The sequence below is a fragment of the Haliaeetus leucocephalus genome, unplaced genomic scaffold (assembly GCF_000737465.1).
Source record: "Haliaeetus leucocephalus isolate CR32 unplaced genomic scaffold, Haliaeetus_leucocephalus-4.0 Scaffold178, whole genome shotgun sequence".
Lineage (NCBI taxonomy): Eukaryota > Metazoa > Chordata > Aves > Accipitriformes > Accipitridae > Haliaeetus > Haliaeetus leucocephalus.
The window spans coordinates 1022047-1036404 of record NW_010972614.1 but is presented as its reverse complement, the minus strand read 5'-3'; the positions used below and the strand labels follow the sequence as shown (position 1 = coordinate 1036404).

General features: G+C 41.2%; 1 protein-coding gene across 2 annotated transcripts in view; it reads right to left on the bottom strand.

Moving 5' to 3' along the window:
• Positions 1 to 14358, bottom strand: part of MAPK10 (mitogen-activated protein kinase 10) — an 86057-nt gene that overhangs the window by 2918 nt on the left and 68781 nt on the right. For both annotated transcript variants that reach the window (XM_010564425.1, XM_010564426.1), the window contains exons 10-11: positions 4218 to 4281; positions 3556 to 3633 (exon numbers count right to left, since the gene is read on the bottom strand). In XM_010564425.1, coding sequence (XP_010562727.1) covers positions 3556 to 3633; positions 4218 to 4281 — 142 coding nt within the window. The remainder of the gene's footprint in view (positions 1 to 3555; positions 3634 to 4217; positions 4282 to 14358) is intronic.

Here is a 14358-nt window from a genome sequence, read left to right as displayed (position 1 = left end):
GGGGGGAGTGGGGCGGGAGGGGGGGGGGGGGGGGGGGGGGGGGGGGGAATGGAACTTAAAGAACTGCAGCTTTTGCTGTTTCCAAAAAAAGCCTTGGGTCTGTTTTGGGGATTTGCTCAGCAATCATGTAACTAGTAACTCTTGATAGCTAATGTCACAATGCTTGGCAAGTCCATCAGCTGCTTATTTTAGCTTCTGCAGATGACAGAAAAGGACTTCTAAAGGTATTCAGTAGTTCGTGGGTGATAGCAATAACGGACCAAATAACTGACCAAATCAGCCAGCAACTAAAAGGCAGGAAGGGAAGAGCAATTTTCAGCAAGGAAGGGAACTGCTAAGAATAAGCTGCACAAAGATAAGCGCTATTTACTATATTCTTCAGTATCCAGAAATGAGAAGACAGTTGTAAATGTTAGGTATGAAACCACAGCTGGGTAGTGAAGACTAGGGGAGAGTGTGAGAGGTTAGATAGTATGCAGTGTCAGAGCAGAGGAAATCTGCAAATAGCAGGAAGATTATTTACTTTGGACAGAACTTAGGTTTAATTCTAAATAATCTACAGCATTGTATTAATTTTTTTTTATTTAATGGAAATATTTGCTGTTTGATAATACCAGTCAGAAACACTTTTTAAAGTGCATTAACCAAATAGAAAATAGTATTGGTATATTCCTCCTGTATCTTTGCATAAAACAGCTTATATCCTTTGCTTCTCTGCTTCACAAATGACAGAGCAGACGAGTCCTGAGACTGCTAGTGAAAAGTTCTACTGCACTTCTTGGTAAAGTGAGTAATTTAAAATAAATAACACATCATCTGTGGAACCCACAAGGAGACCTCAACAGAAGATGCACATATGCATGTGTGATAGCCACATATATATATGTGTGTGTGTATGTTTATTTTGGAGAGGATATAGGTGTATAAAAGGTATATACCTTCCTGTTATAAGGGTGTGAATTAGTCAACAATCCTGAAGGTTGATTAAATTTAGAGGCTATTTCTCACACGTATTGTTGTGACTGAGTTCCACTGAGAAAACATGTTATTCTAATCACTTTTATTCTCCCAGATGAGTAATGATATGGCACAGACCCTTTGAATAGTGAACATGTCGGTAAGGGGTACAGCATCTGAATTTATAAATAAAACAGAACCGTTTAGCAATTCTGTGACATAGAAATAATAGAAAAGCAAAAACTACCATCTAAGACTAAATTCAATGTTCATGTGTGCACGTGGACATGTGGATGTTGTTTGCTTACATATTTATGTAACACATATATACACACCGACACACAAATCCTTCCACTCAGTTCAGCACTACTCATGCCTTAAGCAGACAGGTTTGGACACCATGATCTATGGAAGATAGAAGTCAACTAGATAACGTGTATAGAGAAAAGCAGTAGGTTTGAAAGACAAAGGGGTGGGTAGTGAAGTTCAAAGGAAGGAAGACTGAGTAGGGATGTGATACTGGAGTTTATGTGAGCTAAAAGCTGCCAGAAAGATGGAGGAAACTGTTCTCCATGTTCTCTGGAGACAGGACAAGAAATAACAGACTTAAACTGCAGCAAAAAAAGATTTAGGCAAGACAATACAAAAAGCTTTTTGAAAATAAACAAGGTAGTCTACAGAGTTTTTTTTGAACAGGCAGCAGAAGTATCTGTTGGGAACAGTTTTAGACACAGTTAATTTTGATCATGAGCACGAGGGGCACTTGAGGTTCCCCCCACGCCCCACATTTCAAGCTTGTATGTTGTATTAACTAATTCTTTGCAGGACAAGAGGAAGCACTAAGTGACCGACACCCTGATACACAGACGCTCTTATGTAGCCTGCAGTATCAATGGGCAACTATTATCCTTGGTGCTGTCAACTTCAGCTGTCTCCCCAAAAGCTCTGATGAAGTAATCATGGAAACTCATCTCCAGCTTGCTTGATATGATTATTGATACAGCGCCGAATCTTAGCCTTCTGAATTCTTGGCAATAACACCGACCAATGAACAATGTGTATATAGAGTCTCCCTCATTTCCCTTATGCTCAGAACTCGTGACTTGTTTTACCTCATTCTTTCAGTATTTTGTTCAGTTGAAAAAAATTGTCAGGCACACAAAGTGATGAAAACCAGGAAATCTACTGTTTCATAAAACAGCCTCATCTCAGAGCAATTTTTAAATAGTTGCTATACTTGTTGGTGCCTAACAATCAAAAAACAGCCAAAGGGAAACAGCAAAAGAAAGACAGGTAAGAAATGGCAATTTTTTATGTTCGGAAATGTTTTACATAAACAATAAAAACCTTCCACATAGGAAAACCAGAACAGGGAATACATAAAGAAATCCCTGGGTAGTTAATTCCTGAAACCAGCAACTACAATGTTTCTTGATCACAAATCAGACTGCAACCGCCATTTTGTAGGGGAGAGAGATTTAAGAATGAGGATTTATCAGATACTTGTCAGGGCCCCAGATTTCTTTTCAGTGGTGGTACAGTAGTTTGGTAAATTAAATCTGCAAGTCCTATACTTTGTTTGCTACTCGGCAAGAACACAATGGTTTGTTTTCAATATCTTACTTCACTGATGTCAAAATCCAGGTGCAATGCTAGCACTCTAATATAACCATCCAGCACTCTATTAACTTCCTGCATTGTTGCCATGTTTCCCCTTGTCCTGTCAGTTACTAATGAGACATTCTTGTTCTAACATTGTTAGCTCAGCAGCAAATGGAAAATAAGAATGCAAAAAAAAAAAATCTCTGAAAATATGCAGAGAACACTGAATCAAATGATTTTACTTTGAGGAGAGGCTCTGCAGAAGGTAGTTTTACCCATAAATGCTACTGGAAGACTGTGCTCAAAATCTGGACACTTCAAGTCTGCCAGTGAAAGCGTACCTTCGCAAATGTGTATTTCTTTGTACTGGCAGTGACAGTTTGCATTCCTGTGAAAAGACCGCTGATGTGAATTTTCCTCAGATAAAATTTAGTTGTGATTTTTTTGTGACAGAAATTTAAGAATCTGTGTTTAAAGACAACTTTCCCTTCTCATCGAAGTGTCAACCAAGCTTGTCAGCAAGCTGTTCTAATGTTATCAGACTTCTGAAAGGATAAACTACCAGAGTAGGTACCAGATGCTTACAAGGGCGGGAGTGCAGCATCGCGTGTCCAACAGACGGCTACATGCTAACATCACCAATTTTGCTTTTATCAGCTAGCAGAGTATTAGTTCAGTTATCCATCCATAAGCAGTATAATAATAATAGCATGAGATAAGCCTCCCCACCCACAGGATTATAATCTGTAACCACAGATCTTTCCATAGAAAATACCAGGACAACTATATCTCAAATAGCATGCAGACCAATTTTTAAGTATTAACATAACACTGGAGAGCAATTAATCAAGGTCAACCCATTAGAAGCACTAGATTTCATAAAAACTTCTTAACTGGTCTACATAACTGCAAGTGTGGCCCAAATGCTTCAGCTATCTCCATTCTCTTTTTGTCAGTACAGACAACACATCAAACTTATTCAATGGGGCTGAGTACCTGAAGGAGAAGGCTGTCCTTTTACTACGCCATTTTTAGTCTTTTCTTCAGAATTCATTACTTCTTTGTAGATGAGTTCTGGAAGAGAGGATTGCAACAGTTATAAACAGGAACTACTGCCTGTGATTGGGAACAAAACAACTATCATGAAACAGTGTTGTAGTCCTCCCATGAGCTCCCTAGGTCTGCTTTGCCTTGTCTTGACAGCTCTACTTGCCTAAGACCTCTCTCTCCTGTTCTCCTCCTCTCCTATCATCTCTTTTTGGAGCTGAATTGAGAAAATAGTGTTAAACTAGAACATGAATTGTTTAATGCTGCACTACCTAGAAATGAAGCAGCACAGTAATACAGTGCTTTTTACTGTGGGTAAAATTCTGATGCATCATCTTGCTGAACACTATCCTGTTCTCCAGACAATACCCTTAGATTTCAATGAAGCACTGAAATCTGTACCTCCTGTGTTAACATTAACCTGTGCAGATAATGATAGTCTTCAGGACATTTCTTATATTTTGACTACCAAAGCACCAGTTCATAGGGCTACTGTCAATTCTTCATGTCAAAGGAATTCTTTCAGTTTTACACAGCTGCACTTGGTGGTGGGCACATGGCCGTTTCGCCACTGAAATACCCCTTCTCACATAATTCTAAACTGTGATTACCTTTCCATTCCTCGATTGTATGTTCCCTTTCATCCAGCTGTTTATCATATATCTGAGGAGGAGGCTGCAGGAGAGAAACAAAGCCATTTAGTCGATTGTCTGTTATATTGTAAATAATTAGGAGCAATTATTTAAGTAAAGGTCAATTTTCTTCTCCCTCTGTTATCCATCCTGTACATGCAAAACCACATGAAACACATTTGAATATTAAAGGGATTAACACTTCTGGAATTCAACTCTTTATGTAGAAGAAATCAATATACTTCTCCCTTTTCCTCTTTTAAACAAGAGGCATAGTTGCAGTTGAAATAGAACCCAGGTCAACAATGCCATTGTGCTTATACTGAGCCCAGAAACTCCACACACAGATTGTTTGCACTGGCAGAGAAAGTACTGTCAGAGTACCAGACAAATACCAAGCCTGATTAATTAGTAGTATTGTTACTATCTGCATTTTTAAGTTGCCCTTTAGACATCATTCTTGCTGCTATACAAACTTCTCACAGTAACTCTAATTTTCAAGTAAATCTCCCTGCCAGAATTTCTGATCCATGTTTCAAATTCCCAAGCTTTCCAGTATACATACTTTTAAGTAACTTTGCCTTGACCAGAAAGTTGGTTTTGTTTGTTTTGTTTTGTTTTTTTTACTGTATTTTTTAGTTGATGAGAATGTCACAGAAGTAGCAGATCCTGGAATTTACTGAGACAAAGACGACTAGAGTTTCCAAGAGGCTGAATACCTGCTTTCATTGGGCAACTAAGCCATGCGTTCATTATCTCTCCTGATGTTAGCTGCCAAATACAGCAGCCAAGCAAGGCAGAGGACTCTCTCCTCCTTCCTTCTACCAAGAAGCTTCAGCATCTGAGATAAGAGTATCTAATGAAGATGGAAATGATCTACAATACTTTTCTCACTCATAAGTATTTCCTCTAACTTTCATCTTGGGCATTCAGCCATTGCATCCCTTTCAAAACATCCTACTATTAAATGCACATTTACCAACCTGTTTTCTGATTCACTAAGAAGTTGAGAATTTGTCCATTAAGCTATTTGCATGCTACAAATACAACTGGGAACATAATAACTCAGTGGCAGAATATGGACCAGGAGAATTATGTGATAGCTGAACTGGATAATCCCACTGAAAACAAGAGAAGTTCCTGCAGAATGACATTTGTACTGGGGCTAACGACAAGGGAATTGGGTGAAGTCCTGGACTGCCAAGTCTCATACCTGAGAAGGTGCTGAGAGGTAACCTGAAACACATGCCATGAGTTAAAGTGAGTGCCAGGCCTCAACAGGGGTACCTGAGGTTTCACTTTGTCAGCAAGGTAAGACAACCACGTAAGAAGTCGGATTCCAAAACCAATGTAGCTGTTCTCTTATTCAGCATAACAACCCTTCTCAGTCCCTTCCAGTCAGTCCTGAAGCTAAGACAGATTCAACCAAAATCGATGCAATCTCCATGGGGATTTCATGTTTCTGCTGATTATGGTATCAGGGAGCTGAATGCTACAAAAGAGAGCAGGTAAACCTCACCATTGACCAGTGGGATGCGGTAAGCTCGCTCTACTCCTCCAGCTGAGCCTGCTGGACTACTGCTCAGCCACTCAGCCAGCCCCACAGCATGCGTTTCCTACCAGGGGAAAGCAGAGAAAGCTGGCGAAGACAAGGAAACCCTGGGGGGCTAGGAATTTACAGGAGACTTACAGGGGCTGTCAGCTCCACTACATAGCTGGCTCTTGGCTTTTATGGTAGCAGCAGGGGAGGCATCTGGCTGAGCTGTAGTCTGAGTCACAGTGACAGACCCACTGCTTCTCTGTCAGGTGGAAGGAAAGCAGGTAAACCAAGTTGGACAAGAATATCCTGCAAGTACCTTTCTTTATAAAAGCTTCAGGGAGGGGCTTACAAAAAGCACAGGCTGTGGGTAAAATTGCTCCTACCAAGCATAAACACTCTTTTTACACGTTCCATAGAAAAACAGTGGTATTTCTCCCCCAGCCAAAAATAAGAGGATAGATTCCTTCACTACTTCAATTCCCCAACACAAATTACAAAATGAAAAGCAACAAGTGATCAGATGCACATTCCTGTCTTCAGTTCATGCAACCGCAAAATCCTTGGCTTATGTCTCTTCTAATTTATTTCAGCTACATCTTAAGCAGGCACAATTGGCTAATAGGCAAGAAGAAAAGCAGCAGTAATTATTTCCTAGATTAACACATTCTGGAAATGAAGAGGGAGAGAGCCCAGAATAATCTCATTTGTTAACAAACTGCTATTTTTCTATGAAGACAAACAAGGGAGAGCAACCAAACTCTGTACTTCACGCACCGCAGGATACCAGAAACTGCACCTGCACAGCATTCTACTGCTGTACCAGTGTTTATACTGCAGACCTTTATTTGTGAGCTAGCAGAACCCACAGCTATAACACATGGCCCTCAGCAGGAATGTGAGAGCCAAGGGTAACAAATATTCAACATGATAATGACATGAAAAAATCCCTCCTCTTCACACAGGCAGGATCTATAACCCCTAAAGCCTGTGCAGAACATAGGTGAATGGAGTTCCACTGAGAGGCCAGGCCAGCGCTCTCGTGCTGGGAGAAGTAAAGCTTTCCCATCTAAGTTCCCTGATAAAAGGAAATGAGCCCTTATAATATATTTTCATCGACTGAAAGCACAGAGCTGAGCTGAGAATACCACAACAGTTTCAGGAATGAATTTATTTTCCCATGATCCTCATTAATCTTAATGAGAATGACAAAGCTTAATACATTGCTATCAACCTAGATAATCTCCTCCAGGCTGACCACCCATTTTCTGCTAACTTGTTTGTTTTGGTTTTGTTTGGGTTTTTTTTTTTTTAAACCAGTTTCTACAATTCAAGGAAGGAAGAGAAGTTTTTAACACAGGTATTGTCACAGCAATGGAGCTGACAGAGCAGCTGCCATACTTGGGTTCTCTGGGCACCTGATTTCAGTCTTGGTGCAAAGGCTGGCCTAAAAATGACTTTGCTGCCTAACTCAAATGCCTTAAAAAATGACTGAGTTTATCACTATTAATTTTCTATGTGGATGCAGCTGCAGTATTACAGACATTCTTACCAATCCTTCATACAGCACATCCCAACTGAGATTTATATGGTTTAGTTTGTACAGGTTTCAGAAAAAGTACAGTTAAACTAGCATTAAATCAAAGCCGAGTGTGGATCAAGCCTATGGGTGGCAGCATCTAGCTTCAGTTCAAGGTAGCCATTTTCTCCCCAAATCAGACTGATTTGTAAGCAATTGCACTGGCAACAATAACACAGAATAGAATCTATTTTTGGATGTGGAACACGAGGAATTAATTAAATTTTTCTTGTAGATATTAAAATAATACCTTGTTGTTTCAGTGGTTCTTGGCTTTTACATTTTACAAATGGATTTTTAAAGTACTTCTGCATTAAATTTAACATTCATCGAATATAATAAAGATTACAAAAAAAACCAGAAAATATCCACATGGACCTTTTCCTAAAAAAAAAACCCAAAACACAACAACAAAAAATCCCCAACAAACAAAAAACCACACCCCCCCCCAAAAAAACCCAACCCAAAACCAGAACACCACCCAAGCCCAAAAAACAACCAAAACTCAAAGTCCACAAAAGACACGGTTTCTTTCATGTGGTCAGATAAACATCAGGAGACTACTGGATTTGTTAAATACCTTTCAAATATCCAGGGAGGAAAAGCTTTTCACTAGGGAAAAAAGCTAAACATATGTTCAGGCCAATGTATTCTCACTTTCCCAAAGCAACACGGACTGGTTTGTATGCTACTGCTAGAAAGCAAAGGAAATGGGCTGGAGCTCACTCACACTTGAATAAATCCTGCCATCTCTGTCCCTGCCTCTGCAGAGCTAGTGCCAGCATAGTGAAGACCTTGGGATGAGCTGTTTTTAGAAAGCTTGGCAGGAGCAAGGCTTATTTCTGCATCTGTTCCCAGAATCACAGGGTCTGGAGCAGTAGTTGTGGAGCAGCATACAAGGCAACGATAGAATTACCAATATACAAATAACAGAGGCAATGGAGGCTGTAAAAATTAATGGCGTGAGGTTAAACAATTTGTTAAATGGCTCAAAGCCTCATAACAGGTGAATATAAAAATTCCTTTGTGTTTTGCTACAACCTAGATTGTGTTAGTGCTACCATTTATATATTTATTTTTGCAATGCAAGCCAACATACACCAGTGTGCTGTCACCAGAGGCCCGAAATCTTTTTAACTAGGGAGGAAAGTGTCAAGGGCCTTGGATTTCACCCTGTATGGCCCAGGGACTCCACAGTGGGCTTGGCACAATCTCAACTATGGATATGGAAGAAGAGGTACCTCTGTGCCCATTCGTTCCTTAGACTCTTTGCAGAGCCTTTTGGAAAACTCCACACATAGTATGCATTGAAGAAACTGCGGTCTGAACTGTTTCTGAACAGCTGGACTGTAAGGATACCATGCAGCAGGAGTCAAGATTACTCGGCTACACAGAGATGACTGAACAGCTTGCAGATACATACAACAGCAAGCTGGAAAAAGCTTTAATTTGGTTTGGAAAAGAAGAAAATAAATGCCTCTTTCTTCTCTAACCACTACTTCTCACTGACATCAAAAAAGATTGCTGCAGAAGCTGTGTTCAGCTTCCATAATTAATCAGCTATAAATGGATAGATGCCGCTGACTAGAGGAAATATCCATGCTTGTGTACAAAGCAGAGCTGCAAACTTCTTTTGTGAGACAACAGATGTGCACCACTGACCTCTAAGCAGAAAACCAAACTGTAACTGACTGCTAAAAAAACCCCTGTGGCAGATTACCAAAGAGTTTAAATACAACACCTATACACACAGGGCTGAGCAAGAGAAAAGAATACCAGAAAAGATGCACAACCTGACAGCCTTGATTTTGCCATGAAGTGTCACATGTAGTGAAGGTGACACCTTCTTTGAAGTGTTGTTTGCCAAGGTCACAGAGCTCTCCAGAAGCACTTCTCCATCATCATGGATGCTCAGCACGCACAGGTAAAATAAGAGAAGGGCGATTTTTTTTTTTCTTATGACAAAGTATGAAACTTGAAATTCATTTGAACAGATTGTATTTAACAGCTGGTCATAGTTTATACAGGGCTAAGACAATACAGCAGCAGTTTCTGTCCTGGACAGGACCTCAGACTGAGAACTGCAAACCAAGTTCTCTTCATAAGCACTGTAGGAAACAGCACCACATTCATAAAAGGTAACACGCAGGTTGGCATGCACAGGAAAATGAATGATAATTCACAGCTCAGCCCCTCGTGGGTGGTCCTAGATGCAGAAATACCTCAGTGAAATAGAAGTCCTATGAAAATAAAACCAATAACGAAAGCAGCGTGAGTTACAGTGAATAAAACCCCACAAAATCTATCACTATTGTAAAATTCTGTCAACACAGAGAAATGCTTAAAAGGAATATTTTTAACATCTGATCTTTCCATTTTCTAAGAAATCGCTCTTCTAATGGATGGCATGTCAGATAACAAGCAATAACTACAGATACAGTAAAATCTAAGACAAATTTTGAAACCAGTTAACAGAAGACATCAGATAATACTCTATGGCAAATTTTACTACTATACTTGTTCCCATGGAATGAACAATACTGTTCCCAAGTAGGAACCAATATGAGATCACATGGATATTCAAAAGGTTCCAAAATGAAGTCATTTATAGGTGAGGAAAGAATGTGCAAGATTAAGTCCTAAACAATTGCCCATAAACAGCAAAAATTCTTCTAAGAGAACATCTTCCAGAAATGTGCAAGCAAATCTTTTTCGCCAAAAAATACCTGGTTAATTTTTTATGAAATAACATAATGATTGAAAGATTAAGGAGAGGAATAGAAAGCAGCCACAGTCTTGCATAAGAATGTGACTTCGATACCGCTAAGTAGGTATCTCTCCCACTCAGAATTATTTCTACTGCCAACAATATGGAAGGAGTTAGACTGCAGACCAGGCAGCTCAAGCCAATGCAGTCCTAGAGAACAACCAGCACAAGTGTTCTGAAATTTGACTTCGGAGCCACCTAGGTGGCAATGCTAAAGCTATTCTAAAGCATGTGTCTAGGAATCCATTCTGTTCACAAACAATTTAAACATTTAGGGATAAAAACAGTGACATGCATATAGGCAGCATCGCATAAGCACTAGGGGAGATATGAAAAATCAATATCAGATTTGGGATTTATTCACAGATCATCTCAATGAAGGATAAAAATGTATAGCAACTTCAAGAAAAGGCGGCTGTGTAAATGAAAACAAAGTCTCAAGCGCAGCATTTTCAGACAAGAAAACAGAGAAGCTAGTATGTCATCAGGGACGTATCTACAATAAACAGGATAGTCTACATGTGGACGGAAGAGATGTTAGAAATATCTTCTTTCGTAAAAATAGAACGAGCACTTTGAGAGAAAAGGTATCGTGTGTCTCATTTATTCTTGATAATAGTCCAAATGCTGTTACATAGGTAAAGTAAATATCATAACATGAGAGTAATAAACATAGTGTTTGTTTAACGGCAGAACCGAGACAGTTTCTGCATATAACATACAGGAAGAAGGAACCTTTAAATGAAATATCAAACAGAGAAGCAAGGTCTATAGGTTCCTATTCTGATTCTACAATATACTTCCTGTGTAATATTAGTAACTAATACTTTTCCCCTTTGAACTCTGGTTTCCTTACATATAAATTAGGTGTGAAGACTGATAACAGATTTCAACAGTTCCTAAAATCTTGGGAATTCCACGCAATCATAAACACACATTATCTGCATATTTTCATATTTTTTAAAAACACTTATTTTAGTTATAATTGGTTGAACACAGAAATTATCTTAAGTGTGAGTAACACTATTCAAATTAATATCAGAGCAACGATGTATGCTCTGGAGAACTGTGACTTTATTATCAAAGATACTGCAGCAAGCTGAGTGGGCTCAAAAAGCTGGCTAACTAGATTAGTACATTAGACATCAGAATTTCTTCTAAATCCAAAATCTAGTTTATCCACTCACTCCACAGGCAAGCTTAAAAACTGTGTAAGGCCTGTTTCTAAATGTAAATATGATGACTGTTTCAGAGCTATTGAGGGCTTTGGATGTGGTTTCTTTTTTATGCAGAAGTCTGTGGGAGAGTCACAGCACTGTTTCAGTAACCTCCTGCTGTTAGTGAATAGCAAGTACCACATCTAATAACATATCACCTTCCTCTCTGTATCAGGGAATCACAACATGGCATTTAAGGCTGACCAGAAGAGTTTAATGGTGTTACACATCAGGGGGGAAAGGGTATTGCATTCCTACCACTTCGCATTTGTGTTACAGTCTTTGCCCATTAGGATGAGACATAATAGTTTTATTGCCCCCGTACAGCCTGTGAAAGACCATAAACTTTTAATAGACTGAGAAAAAGAGACTGTAAGCATCTCACTAGTCTGCTTTTTAACTGGACAGGACTATTTTATCTGTTCCACTCACATTCATAAATCTGGGCAGATGCAGAGGGTCGTTACCTCCAGGTTAAACTTTGACAGCAAATTCTCTGCTTATTCCCCAAACTGTCTTCAGTGCTCTTCATGATCTACTCCAGCACATACTGATACTTCATGATATTGCAACAGCTCACTTCAAAATTCCTGTCACATTAAATGCTTTCAGTTACCTGTCCTCCTAGGCCTCTGAACCAAATGAATACTGTACAACAGATGCCTGGCTGCTTTTGATGAAGCCATTTACTGGGGAAAAGGAGTAATCTAACTATACAGCTAAGTTAACTAAATCCCCCCCCCCATGCTATACTGGTTGAAAACACCATCTTGTTTAATACCTCTGTATCCTAATTTCTGTGTTATCTCTACCATACAGCGTTATTGGTAGTAGAAGGAATCCTGCCTCGTGTTATACACTATAGGAGGAGGACTCAAAAAAAAAAAACCCAAAACCAAAAAAACCCCACCCCACTACCAAACCTTTAGTCACATGATGAAAGACTTCACTCGATGGCAAAGTGCTTATCAAGTACTACAAAAGAGAGTGCAGTGAACATGGGCAGATGTAACACAGTGCGGGCTTCTAAGTCCCAGTTGGGACAATCAGGAAAAACAGTGGGAAGTTAAGCACAATGCAAGCGACCAAAAGCACCTCCATCACTCATTTTCTTATCGCTCTCTTCTCAGGTTCTCTGGCTTGCACATTTGCAGGGCAGTCTGTCAAAAAGCAGGGTTGCTTCATAGAGTCTTGTCATGCTGCAAATCCTAAAGGAGAATTCATTAAGGTGCCAGCTGGTCCTCTGCAAACTTTCCCTAAGGAAGCAGCACAATATTCATTTTTGCTAGTCCATCCTTTCTCCCACTCCTCCCTCCACTCCACCCTCACCTGCCCACTTTGCTTTCAAAAGCTAAGGCTCCTATTGTACCCTCTGGCACCTAGCCTGTGAAATAGAGGCAAATCACTGAAGCTTGAGCTAGTGGGGTGAAGCACTTAGATAAGAAGAGACAAGGCCTGCTTGGAGAAGGCAAGGCAAAAACTGTGGTTAGCACCTGTTTTGGGTTTGTGTGGTGGAAGGTTTTTTGGTAGTGGGGGAGGGGGCGCCAGGGGTGGCTCCTGTGAGAAGCTGCTAGAAGCTTCCCGGGCTCCAAGTCGGATCTGGCTCTGGCCCAGGCCGACCCAAACAGTAACGGTGGTAGCACCTCTAGGAGAACAAATTTAAGAAGGTGTCACGACCCAGACTGGACAGACCAGGGAGTCGTGTTTAATTGGAAATTTCCTCAGGCTAAATTAAGGTGAAATGACACCAAATGATCAGTTAAAAGATTTTATTAATGACAAAAGCAAACTGAACTGGGGAGGCATGGTAGTAGGTGGCAGGGTTTCTCACAACAGGAATTGGCATAAGACTACTTCTGTAAACCATGTAACCATATACATCAATTCAGGGATAAGGAGATCCCTCCCATCGAGTCACGAGGTTCAGAGCAGACCCCCTTGCTTTCTAGAATCCTCCTCAGAAAAGGATCTAGGGGCGGCTGGATCTACTCTTAGTCTCAGACTTGGTCAATGGTTTAACCTTGAAACAGATGAGGTGTAGGGATTGTGGAAAAGGAAAGAGAGAAGACAACAGAGAGAGAGAAAGGAAGAGAGAAAGATTTCACCAGTCCTGGGTCCAGCGTTGGTTCAGTCAGACGAGGTGTTCAGTCAGTTGAGGGGTCCAGTCCCGGTGGGCTTGCACAGCCGGGGCTTCGGTTTGTGTCCTTTTATCATCCTTGCCCCTCCTTCGGGCAGGCACCTGAACTCGTCAGGTTAATGAGCAGTTTGTGAGCCTTTGGGCTTGGGGGTTGTTTGTGGAGTAACTTCTCCTTCCCTGTAGACACGGCCATTGTTTGGTCTTTGTATCAGAACAGCTTATCAGAACAGGGAGCTGTGCACCCTCCAGCACGCCTTCCCCCTCCTGTTGCTGATGTCTGAGCTGATGGGCTTTTCACCTTGGTTCCCTGCTGTGCAGGGTTTGTCTTTAAGCAGAACTTGCTCCACCACAATGTTTGAGACATTAACTCTTTCAGTCTCTCACAGAAGGGGAACCTGCAGTGAGTAGAGTGATTGGAATGTGAGGAACACCTCTGCAGACACCAAGTCAGTTCAGAAGGAGAATGAGGAGGTGCACCAGAGGAGGGGATGCCCCTGCAGCCCCTGGTGAGATGGCAGGCTGTCCCCCCGCCAGCCCATGGAGGGAAGCAGATGCCCACCTGCAGCCCCCGGAGGAGCCCAAGCTGGAGCAGGGGGATGCCCCCTAAGATGGCTGTGACTCCATGGGAAAGCCCACACTGGAGCAGTCTGTGACTGAAGTTTGGCCCGTGGAAAGGGCCCATGCCAGGGAAGTTTGTGAGGAACTGCCGCCCGCAGAAAGGACTCAAGTTGGAGAAGTTCATGAAGGACTGTCTCCCGTGGGAGGGACCCCATGGTGGAGCAGGGGAGGAGTGAGGAGTCCTCCCCCTGAGGAGGAAGGAGCGGCAGAGACAAGGTGTGGGGACCTGACCCCAACCCCATCCCCTGTTCCCCTGCGCCGGGGG